The sequence below is a fragment of the Mastigoproctus giganteus genome, chromosome 5 (assembly GCF_048544385.1).
Source record: "Mastigoproctus giganteus isolate SK-2022 chromosome 5, ASM4854438v1, whole genome shotgun sequence".
Lineage (NCBI taxonomy): Eukaryota > Metazoa > Arthropoda > Arachnida > Uropygi > Thelyphonidae > Mastigoproctus > Mastigoproctus giganteus.
Window position 1 is genome coordinate 235,845,646 of NC_143579.1, and position 12,970 is coordinate 235,858,615.

Sequence of the window (12,970 nt, forward strand, 5' to 3'; positions counted from 1 at the left end):
GGCGAAATATCCCCCACGCTTTGTTTTGAGCCTTTTTTGCTGCTGTGCATTGTGAATTCCACCAAGGTTTGGGAAATGGTGGAAACCAGGCAGATGTTTTTGGAACAGCATTCGCAGCTGCTTGGACAATATTTTCTGTGATGTACTTAACTGCACCATTGATAGGCTCTTGACTGACCGTGCTAAGATCAAAAATTGCCTGATGTTGGAAGGCAGTCCAGTCAGCCTGATCAATCTTCCACCGTGGTAACCTGAAGGGAAGACATGGTCTCCCACTGTGTAACGAGGTTATCACAGTGAAGTGATCACTTCCGTATGGATTCTCCTCCACTTCCCAGGTGAGTGAAGGGAGTAGAGAAGGGGAGCAGATAGAGAGATCAATGGCAGAAAAAGTACGGGTAGGCATGTGGAAGAAAGTGTTTGTTCCAGTATTTAGAAGGGAAAGGTCATTGTCATTGAGCATACGCTCTATGACTCGTCCCCTTCCATTGATGTTAGCACTACCCCACAGGGTGTTATATCCATTAAAATCCCCGAGAAGTAAGAAAGGGGGAGGCAGCTGCGTTAGAAGATCATCAAGGTCTGCCTGGGTGATGTCAGTCCCAGGTGGCAAATAAATGGAGCACACAGTTATTAAAAATCCCACTGAAAGGCGAATTGCAACAGCCTCTATGCTGGTTGTAATTAGCAAGGGCTGTACTGGGGTCTGGTTACCCACAAGGATAGCCACTCCCCCATGTACAGAGCCATCCGCAATTCTATCCTTTCGAAAAACTGTGATGTTGTGCATGGTGGGATCATCATTTGCCTTTAGATATGTCTCCTGCAAGCAAAAGCAAACTGGCTCGTGCTTTTGCAGGAGAGCCTTGATGTCATCAATATTTCGCCGGAATCCACGACAATTCCATTGTAGGAATTTAGCCATTATTTTGGCTTGATGGGTCCATCAGGCGGCTTCCGAGGTGCTGAGGGCTTACTTTTATCAGTCTTGGATTTGTCTTTTTTGGGGAAGAATGGACGCTGTCCCGTGTCCATTTCCTCCTCCGCAAAGAGTTCCAAAACTGATTCTTCGGGTACCTCCTTCTGCTCCACATCCATCTTTTCTTGGGTACTAGGGGGGACTTCCCCTTTCTTATTCTTTTCTTTCATAATTATCTTTGTTACTTGTGGAGCATTAGGAGGTACCGATATAGGAGTGGCAGCTGATTGGTCCTTTTGTGCAGGTTTTTGAGTACTTAAGAGATACTGCGCGATGGGAGTGAAAGACTCCTTTGGAGGAATGGTCATGTCCGTCTGAGTTCCGACGGAACATCTCCCTGCTACCTTCTGGGCGTAGGTAGGTTTGTTGATATTCAGGGGTTTGACCGATTTCCTTGCCTCCTGGTATGATATATTTAGCTCTGCCTTCAGCCGTTGAATTTCTTTTTCTTCTTTCCACCTCTGGCATGCTCGTGAGTAGGCCGGGTGTTCACCCTCACAGTTAATACAGGTGGGTTTTGCGGCTGAACATGCTGTTGTTTCGTGGTCCTTTGCACCGCATCGAGCGCATGCAAGGACTCCACGGCAGGCCATTTGAGAATGTCCATACTTCTGGCATTTAAAACACCGTAAAGGGTTCGGAATGTATGGACGCACTGAACAGTTGATATATCCAGCTTTTATCTCGTCAGGAGGTTTAGGAGAGTTAAAAGTCAGGATAACGCTCCTGGTTTTAACTATTTTTCCATCCCTTCGCGCAGTAATTCTCTTGACGGCAATAACTCCCTGGGGTTTTAATTCGGAGCAGATTTCCTCCTCGGTTACGTCGAGAAGGTCCCACTCCGAAATGACACCTCTCGATGAATTGAGTGTTCTGTGTGGTGTCACTGTTATAGGGATTCCTCCGATTGATGTTGTTCGGAGTAGATGTTCAGATTGCCTGTCATTTTTAGTTTCAATTAAAAGGTCTCCAGACCGAAGCCTCTTAACTGATTTGGGTGAACCTGCTAGCCCGTCTAGCCCTTTTTGAATAAAAAAGGGCGACATTTTACCAATTGGTTTTTCATTGGTTGAGTGCATTATTAGGAACCTTGAAACAGGCCCTGATGATATTTCTGTGCGCTGCCTCTTTGTAGCAATAATGCTATCTGAATCTATATCAATGTTTTCAGATAGGGACCGGGTTGGGGCCCCTGAAGGATTTAGTTTATCAGGATTCATGGAGTTTTTTTAATTGTTCAGTGCCCGGGCTCCCCACCCACCACGGAGCCCAAAGGAACGCCCACTACCCGGCATGCAATAAATGCGCTCGGGAGTGGGACGCCAGGGCTACCCAGACACTATACCCGCACCGCCGCCAGCCTGAATCCTGTCCCTCGGACCATGAGGGTAGGGGCGTGGCATTGACACGGTTGACCCTCGCAGGCGAGCCTACTAGCCGATTGATCCTAGCCGGGCCTTCCAGGACCACCCGTCTTGTCGAAGCAGGGGCCAAAGTGGTGTATTGAAGCTGGGCCCCTCAACCACCAGGATCCCCCTTTCCGAATTTCCACGGGTCGCAGCGCACGGCAAACACGCCGGATTCCATTGATGTAAGCCTGGAACCTGGGCTGTGGGTGTTGGATCCCAGTGATGCTAGTCTGGAAGTCCAGCAGCGTCACTGGGAGGTCCCCTCACCACGTACAGGTGCCCACGTCGAGGGGCCATCTGGGTGGTGGTATCTGCTGAGAATAAGTAACATTAGTCTTCTCCACTAGTGAAGTGTTACTTATTCAAGGTAGTACAATACCATGGCAACTTGTTGTGAAGGCATTCACAATATGAGATATAATCAACCTGATGTCAATTTAATTAATTAATTTAACTACTTTGGTAGATGGCTATGTTAAAATGATGCTTTTGCACTAACCTATATGATAGTACACTATTGTAAAAAAAGATGTGCAAATTTAAAAATATGGTGCAGATGATTTCTTTTGATACACTTTGTCTGGAATGTCACAATATAACATTAGTCAATATGGCATTAGTCTGCCAACATACATTTGTTCGAACTGTGGCAGTAACTTTCCATTGACTTAATATCTTAATGAAACCATTCCTACTGCTATTCACTCAACTTTGCCAAAGATTTTGGTAAAGAATTCTAAATGTGAATACAAGGAATGAAGTTTCAGTGACACACAACATTCCATTTCTTTATATGCAAGAGACCTCTGATTACCCAAAAGTTCTCACAAATAGATTCAGGCATAGATCGAGAAATTTTTCAAAGCTTTCAACCTGCAAGTTTTGAAAAATCTCAAGCCCCACAAAGACTCCTCCTTTCACTTAACACTGATCTTTGGAAATTTCTCACAACTGAGAAAGTTCCAAATAAAATCCTCTTGAATTCATTTTGTGCTAAGGTGTGCTAATTTGTACTAAGGTTGCTGATGTTTCAAACAAAAGAAAGCTAATGCTAAGGAAACATCCGCCTAAATACCTTCAAAAGAGAGGTGAGAGAGTCAAAATTTATACAAGAACACTTAGTCGTAACTGTATCTATAGTAAAGTCAAGAGGGTTGTATTAGGCGGAAAATGATGCAAGGAAACAAAGCTTATACAATGTCAGCCAAAAAATAAAACACTATCATATTCATCCATCAATAATTTATCTAGTTCTTCATTAAATGTATTCAAACTAATCACCTCCACAAACCAGACAGAAGTTTATTCTAACAATCAAGTACCAGTTGGCTGAAAGGACACTTCCACACACCTGCCCTGCAACCATCCTTCTTCAATTTACATTTGTCCCTTTATGCATGTTGTCTCAGCAAGACTCTGGACGCAATCTGCGTTTAATTTACTCAATCCATTTAATGCCTTAAACACTTCAATCAGGACCCTTTGCTGGTGCTTATTTTCAGATGCAGCAATTTGCAAAACTTTAGTTTTGCAAATTACAGCATCTGAAAAACATCTAAAAAACTTTCTTGTTAAGAGCACCCTTTTGTGTATTCATGATTAATCTTGTCTTCTCTGCATTGGTTCCAACAGATCCTCATCCTTCCTAAAATGAGGCTTCCAGACCTGTATGAATTACTCAAGATGTGTCATAACTATTGCCTTATGCAAAAGGACAATCACCTCCTTTGTCCCTGCAGCAAAATTCCTGTATATCAATGACAAAATGCCATGATCTGTCCTTGCAGCCTGTGTACATGTACACTATTCAGAAAACTTCATGTCACACTATAAAATTACCTTCGTGTCTTTTTCTTTATCCACTTGAGTACCACCCAATTGGCATGTTATTGTGGAACAAATGCAAGGTACTGTACATGATTCCCATATGCATTACCTTGCATTCGTCAAAGGTAAACTTCACTTGCCACTTCTCAGTCTGTTCTGTGTAAGTTTCTAGATCTTTTAGTATAACGTACTCCAATTTCTGTCATTAACAACCCTACCAACCCTCCTGTCATCTGTAACCTTTGACATTAAATTTGATGTCTTCATTAATTTAATACAAAATACAGTTAGCACTGATCCCTGAGTGACTCCACTAATAACAGTAGCAAAAGAAGAACAATGCCCATTAATAACAAACTCTCTGCCATTGTTTTATCACTGACTCACTCAACTGTCCCTTTATCCACAGCAGTAATTGCTTCTAACACCACACTGCTCCAATTTATGTAACAGTTTCTCAGGTGAAACAAACACTTTTCAGAAATCCAAATAGGTAATGTCAAAATTATTTTTTACATCCTGTTCCTTTGTTACCACACTGCAACAGCCAATCAGATTGGTCAGACAAATGTTCCCTCATTGAATCCAGGCTGTGATTGCTGTATAACTTAATTCCTATCAAAATAATCATACACTATTTCTTTGAGCTCTGGCTCCATTATTTTCCCTGGAACAGAAGTCTATCTTACAGATCTATAATTACTCACTTAAATACGAACCGTACTGTAGTGTACTGTACTGTACTGAACTGTTTGATCCAGAAAGTTTAATAAACAATAAATGACATAGCTTTCGGGGTTAAATGGACCCCTTCATCAGTAATTCTAACAGGATAAAGACTTCAGAGACAAAATTTTTTTTAACAAATACAGAGTTGTGTATGCATGAGATTAAAAATTCAACTATTAGGTTGCTGTTCTTTGTTGTTGCACGGACGTGTGTGGATTTGCTGCCAGCGTTTATCCAGTTTCAAGATAGTTGCCTCTAAGATAGGGTGTAGCCTTGTGCCTTTGCAGTGATTCATAGTTCCTGAATTGCACGAGGTGTTAAGTGACTCTAGCCAGAGGCAATGGTGAAAGTGTCGGAATTGGTCATTCACTTCGTAATTGCACTTGGGGTTAAGGTCATGATGGGTCGACCAGAAGTGTTCCGCAATTGCAGACTGGTCAGTCTCACCAAGGTGGATTGACCTTTCCCCTATGTAGCAGCTGCCACAATCTTTGCAAGTTATGCAGTATACCACCCCACTGCGCAAAAGAGGGGCGAAGTCTTCACATTAGAAACCAGAGAACGCAAGCTTCTACTGGGTAGCTGCATGCATTTTATGCGGTATTCCCGGAGGATTTTTGAAATCTGGCCCGACATGCCCGGATAGTAGGGTATGTAGGCAGGAGGCATGTTGATGACGGTCTCGGGTGGATCATGAGCTCCTGCGCTTGCAATAAGCACTTGTCTAAAATGTGGCTTGGATAACCACAATTGACCAGGTCATTCTCACTCTGGTAATCTCGGCACATCTAGCTTCATCTGAGCTGGAATGGTTCCAGGCACGGGAGAATAGGGTGCAGGTGGTGCTGTTGAGATGGCTAGGGGCGTGGCTCGATCTGTAGTTGTTAAACTGCCCACACCACATTGGCTTACGGTATACTGAGGTTTCCAGGTGTGGGCCCACACATTTTATCAGGACATCTAAGAATGGAAGGGACCAGTCAACATCGAATTTTAAAGTGAACTGGATGAACAGTGACAACGATTGAGGTACTCCAGTAATGTTGTTTCAGAACCACGTGGGATGACAGCGAAGATGTCATGATGTAATAGGCACTGGTGGGTCCAGGAATATCTGTTCTTCCAATTCCTCCATGGCAATGTTGGCCATGACGGAGCTAATGGGGGCGTCCATGGCAGTACCATGCACTTGCTTGTATAAGGAATCCCCGAAGGTAATGACACTGTCTGATAAGCATATGTTGAGCCCAATCTGTAATTTACCAATTACAGATTGGGCCACGCCCCTAGCCATCTCAACAGCACTGCCCCTAGCCATCTCAACAGCACTGCCCGCACCCTATTCTCCCATGCTTGGAGACATTCCAGCTCAGATGAAGCTAGCCATACCAAGATTTCCAGATTGAGAACGGACCTGGTCAATTGTGGTTATCTAAGCCACATTTTAGACAAGTACTTATTGCAAGCATTAGCATTAGTAGAGGCATTTGATGCAAGAAAGCAAGCTTATGCAGCATCAGCCAAAAAAAATAAATAAATAAATAAATAAATAAAAAATAACCACTTCCACTTCACCCCTCTGTTCGTTCAAAATACCTGTCCAGCTGAGCCTTAAACTTATTTAGGCTATCAACCTCCACCACAAGGGATGGAAGTCTGTTCCACCAACCAACCACCCGCTGGCTAAAGGCAAATTTCCGCACGTCTATCCTACATCTGTCTTTCCTAAATTTGAATTTATGCCCTCTCAGGTGATTTTTCTGAGCTAGAGGAAGAATCCCATCAGCATTGAGCATGCTTAAACCATTCAAGGCTTTATACACCTCTATCAGATCACCTCGCTGGTGCCTAGTCTCCAGACACTGTAATTTGCAAAACTTAAGCCTTTCTTCGTAAGAGCACCCCTTTGTTCCATTCACTAATCTTGTTGCCCTTCTCTGTACTCGTTCCAGCAACTCTACATCCTTCTTGAAATGAGGCCTCCAGACCTGTATACAGTACTCTAGGTGTGGCCTGACCATTGCCTTATACAATGGAATAATCACCTCCTTATTCCTGCTGGAAAAATTCCTGTATATCATTGACAATACTCCATCAGCTACTCTTGCTGCCCGTCTGCACTGCTCAGAGAACTTCATATCTGCCTGCACAACCACCCCCAAGTCCCTTTCATTCTCTACCACTGTCAGTGTAGTACCACAGAGTTGATACGTTGCTCTGGGGTTGCTGTTTCCCATATGTAGTACTTTACATTTGTCAATGTTAAACTTCATTTGCCACCTCTCAGCCCATCTGCTCAACGTTTCCAGATCCTGTTGCAACAGCATAGTGTCAGTAGTGTCCTTGACAACCCTGCCAACCTTTGTATCGTCTGAAAACTTCTACATTAAGCTTGATATACCATCATCAATATCATTTATAAATACAGAAAACAATAATGGACCCAACACTGAGCCCTGAGGGACTCCACTAATAACATTAGTCCACGATGAGCAGTGTCCATTGATTACCACTCTCTGTCTTCTCCCCCTCAACCACCCCTTTATCCATAGCAGCAATTTGCCTCCAATGTCACACAGCTCCAATTTGTGTAGCAGTCTTCCATGTGCAACAGTATCAAAAGCCTTTCTAAGATCCAAGTATATAATATCAAAGTTATTCCCTGCATCCAGTTCTTTTGTGACTGCATCATAATATCCAATCAAGTTGGTCAGGCAAGACTTCCCCTTAACAAAACCATGCTGTGTCTGAGCTATAACTGAAGTCTTGTCTAAATGATCCTGCAGTGCTTCTTTAACCAGTGCCTCCATTAATTTTCCTGGAACAGAAGTTAAGCTCACAGGTCTATAATTACTTGTGTCAGCCTTTGATCCTCCTTTGTGAATTGGGGTCACATTTGCACATTTCCAGTCTATGGGTACCTCCCCTGAGTCCAAGGAAGCTCTCATAATTATGGCTAAGGGTTTGCTTACTTCCTTTGCTGCCTCCTTTAATATAACTGGATAGATCCCATCCACCCCGGGTGCCTTTCTTGTGTTTATCTTCAACAGTTTCTCCTCCACTTTACTCCCAGTTATTTCAAGATTCTGTAGCTTACTGCTAGAGTTGAATACACCTCTGGCATTCCCCTTGCTGAATAACTCCTCATGTGTGAATGTCGATGCAAAATATTCATTTAGTTTGTTAGCTACCTGAGCAGGATCATCTGACATCCATTTTGGCCTAAACCTTGAACAATATTTCTTAGTTGGTATGTAAAGCCTAGTAGCTTCCAAGATAAGTTCTTTGAATGCTTCCCATTTTGAATTTGCTGTTGGTAACATCATCAGTTGGTCCCACTGTATAGAATTTAAATACTGTCTCAGTCCATCGTAGTCGCCTTTACGGAAGCAATAACCCTTCCCTTTACCCCTAATGGTAGTTACCTGTTTGAGTAAATCCCACTTCAGCACACTGTGATCACTGCCACCTAGTGGTTCATTTATCTGCAGATTCTTAATGCATGAAGAATCACTGCTGATAATCAAATCAAGAGTATTACTCCCTCTAGTTGCCTCCCGAACATGCTGATGTAATGATGTAAAGTGCAGGAGCTTGTGATCCACTCGAGACCATCATCAATGCATGACAATATGCTTACCGCCTACATTCCCTACTATCAGAGCATTTTGAGCCAGATTTAAAAAATCCTCCGGGAATACCACATAAAATGCATGCAGCTACCAGGTAGAAGCTTGCATTCTCTGGTTTCTAACGTGAAGACTCCGGTCACCCCTCTTTTGCACAGCGGGGTGGTATACTGCATAGCTTGCAAAGATTGTGGCAGCTGCTACGTAGGGGAGAGCTTGAGATGCCTTCAAGACCACCTTGCAGAGCATGACAGGTCAATCCGCCTTGGTGAGACTGACCAGTCTGCAATCGCAGAACACTTCTGGTCAACCCATCACGATCTTATCCCCAAGCGTGATTATGAAGTGATTGACCAATCCCAACACTTTTGCCACCACCTCTGGCTAGAGTCACTTAACATCTCGTGCAATTCAAGAACTATGAATCACTGCAAGGGCACAAGGCTACACCCTATCTTGGAGGCAACTATCTTGAAACTGGATAAACGCTGGAAGCAAATCCACATATGTCCATGCAACAACAATGGGCAGCAACCTAGTAGTTGATTGTTTAATCTCATGCACGCATCACTGCACACTCTGTATTCGTTAAAAAAATTTTTGTCTCTAACTGTCTTTATCCTGTTAGAATTGCCGATGAAGGGGTCCATTTAACCCCGAAAGCTACATGTCATTTATCATCATGGAATCCATTACTACAGGCCCTTTTACCTATAATTACTCACTTCTCTCTTTGATCCACCTTTATGAATAGGGGAGACATTTATGCATCTCCAATCTAGAGGAACCTCCCATGAATCTAAGGATGCTTTTATAATTAATAAAGTTTACTTTACAGTAACAAGAGTATGCAGAAGCATACTCCGATTACTATCATTAAATATCGTGCCTACCTTCATCTCGTTTGGAAAGTTCTCAGCTTAATGACTAAGTTTAAAGATGTATGAAGGCTGTCAGGGTGATTAATGACAGTAATCAGGGTAGGCCACTGCAACAAGGTCTAGAAAAATAAGCAGATGAGCTGAGAAATAGCAATTGAAGTTTAATATTGACAAATACAAGTACTGCACATGGGTAGCAGTAATCCCAGATTAACATACCAACAATGTGGAAGTATACTCAGAGTAGAGAAGAATGAAAGAGATCTGGGGGTAACTGTGCATTCAGATATGAAGTTCTCCAAGCAGTGCATAGAGGATGCCAGGATAGCTCACAGTGTTTTGTCAGTGATGTACAGGAATTTTATCAGCAGGATAAGGAGGTAATTATCCCATTGTATAAGGCAATGGTTAGGCTGCATCTTCAGTAGTACATACAGGTGTAGAAGCCTCATTTTAGGAGGGGTAAGGATCTATTGGAATGGGTGCACAGAAGAGTGATGAGATTAACAAGGAGAGACAAAAGGGTGCTCTTAATAAGAAAAACCTCAGTTCTATGAATTGCAGCATGTAGAGATTGGGCACCTGTGAAGAAGATTTGATTGAGGTGCTTAATGTTTTGAATGGATCAAGTAAGCTTAATTCTGATAGCATCCTTTCTGTTGCTCAGACTGTACACATGGGCACAAATTCATATCGAAGAAGGATGGTTGCAGAATAGTGTGGAGATTTGCCTTCAGCCAATGGGTAGTTGATTGTTGGAACAAACTACCATCTGGTGTTGTAGAAATTGCTAGTTTGAATAGAGTTAAAAATAAATACTAGACAAACTGTTAGAGGAGATGGATGGGTGATATTTTTTTTTTTTTTTTAACTTTATAAGCTTGCTATCTTGCATCATTTGCCACTACTAATAGTTACCTCTTATACAATTTCTCTTCCACTTTCCTCTCAGTTATCACAAAATTATTTAACTTTCAATTATAACTTGGTATACTTCTGGTATGCCAACCACAAAACATTTCTTCATACATGAATGGAGATACAAAATATTTATCCAGCTTGATATCAACCAGAACAGAATCATCAATAGTTATGCTATTCATATCTAGTGGACCAATGTTGTTCATTTCTTTCCTTCTAGTGTTAACATAAACAAACTCTTTGCTACTTTCCTTCACATTACTAGTCAAAGACTTCTCATAATCTGCCTTAGAATGCCTATCCCCCTTTGTGACATAACTGTGGACTAGTTTGTACTTACGACACGTTTGTGTCCCCCGATTATTTATTTATTTTTTATGAATGCCCCCCAGCATAAGAGGTATTAGAACCTATAGTACTTAGTACCATGCATGGGTTGAAGGTTGAGAGGATGAAAGAAGATGCTTGTTAACATTACAATTAAATTTCTGTAGACTGTAATTTTCATGAAATATGTGTGAAAGAGGTTGTAACAAAAAACAGAAGTTGAAGGAATAAATGAGGAAGAATGGTTCTGTGAGTTTGAAGTTGGACAGTAAAAGTCTTGGATAACTCAGATGATCTTGTTGATGAAATGCACAGGCATTTCACATCAATCTTTACAGATGAAAGATGCTTCACAGTCAGAAGATGCTGTGAGAGTGAAGCAGAGCAGTATGAAATTAGAGATGACTGTTTATTAGGAAAACTTATGAGCCTAAAGGCAAATAAGGGTCCTACAGTATTACCTATAAAAGGTAATACTGTAGGACCCTATAAAAGTTTAGAAATCCTAAAGATTTCTAAACTTTTATAGGGTCCTACAGTTTATGACACATAGACAGTAATCTTGAAGGAGGCAGTGAGAGAGTAGATTGAAACCTTTAAGTTAATTAGAAGGACATCACTGGAAAGATTCCTGTATATTCAATAAGTGACAAATGTGTCACCAATACATAAAAGCAGTTCTAAGAGGGAAGTGGGTAATTGCAGACCAGTCAATCTAACTTCGGCTGTACAAAAAGCAAACAAGCAATGATAAAGCGTGCAATACATGAACATTTAGATAGATTCTAAACAACGTGGGTTTGTTAAGGGGAAATCATGTTTAATGACAGCTATTTTTACACAGTTACTCATGAGCTGTACGTAGAAATATTTTTGATGCTGTTTATTTGGATTGTAGCAAAACACATGACCCAGTCTGTCAGGAGAGATTACTGTATAAGCTGAAACATGTTGATATTATGGGTAAGATTCTAAGATGGGTCCCAGGGTGGATGCAGGGCAGGAAGCAATGGGACCATAAATTCCAATTACAGGGAATGAAATTTAGAATGAATTGTAGGAAGGTTTCTTTTAGCCAGCAAGTACCTCTTGCTGTTCAGTTGCTAATTACTAGAATTGGTTATCTCTGTGGGTAGATGAGGATGACAGCTTGGAGAAATTCAATGGCTAACTGGACAATTACACACATGAGGAGACCATAAATTTTATTTTTATATTTATTTGTATTATTATTTTTATTTATTTATTTATTTATATATATATATAATTTTTTTTTTTTAGCAAGTGCAACAAGCTTGTGGCTTTCTTACACTTTCTGATTTGACTTCATATTAGTTGATACTAATACTAAGTCCAATTAGAAATTTTAGATATCTGTAATCTTATCTGGGTGTCTGAACATATTTATTAGTTTTTGCTAACTGACTTTAAAATGATTCTTTTAATTAATTATATAATATGTCCTTCTCCAAGAAGTGTTTCTACACATTCTGCATTTTTCACCATTTCTCTGAATGAATTCCATATCCCACTATTCAGTTATAAAAGAAACTCACTACAGCTATTTTTGCAACACAGCAATTTGTTGAATATTTATAACATAGGAATCTTGCTGAACTTTTCATATTTCACCTATATTAATAATAAACTTTCTCAGTCAGCTGATCTTAACTAAAACTGATTACTTTCTTAATTAAGAAAAGAAATATATACATTATTAACAAAATATATATTATTTACTTACAAATTGAGGAACATATAAAATTCTTACAAATTAATTATATTTGAAAAACTGGTACTCAAAACTAAAAATCCTGTGATCTTTAGTTTTGAGTACCAGTTTTTCAAATATATGCACATCATATGTTTTAAAAATGATATTTGTTCAATGTGAATGTAATTCAGTCAAACTAAAAGAAAAATTTATGAAATTATAATAATAAAAATAAATAATATCAGTGTTTTACCTTTATTTAGGAGGAAAAGAGACAGCTTTTGAAGTATGACTATGGTATGTTCTTTTCCAGCAACTGCTTCATACAGCTGTGAGCTGACAAATACTTCTAATACTCTCAATGGAACAGCAAGAGGACCATCAGAAGATAACATGGTTGATAAAAGCCTAAAACATAAATTCAAAATAAAAAAAAAAATCTTTCATTTATTGAAAAAGCAAACAAGTTGAAAAAATTGCTTAAATTAATTTCAGGCATACAAGTAAACAATAAATACTGTAGTTACTGTGTAACATGTAACAGTTTGAATCTT

General features: G+C 40.4%; 1 protein-coding gene across 2 annotated transcripts in view; it reads right to left on the reverse strand.

Annotated features, from left to right (window-relative positions):
- Positions 1–12,970, reverse strand: part of LOC150086301 (ubiquitin-protein ligase E3C) — a 298,426-nt gene that overhangs the window by 185,114 nt on the left and 100,342 nt on the right. For both annotated transcript variants that reach the window (XM_090374458.1, XM_090374459.1), the window contains exon 7: positions 12,670–12,824. In XM_090374458.1, the coding sequence (XP_090230584.1) occupies positions 12,670–12,824 (155 nt within the window). The remainder of the gene's footprint in view (positions 1–12,669; positions 12,825–12,970) is intronic.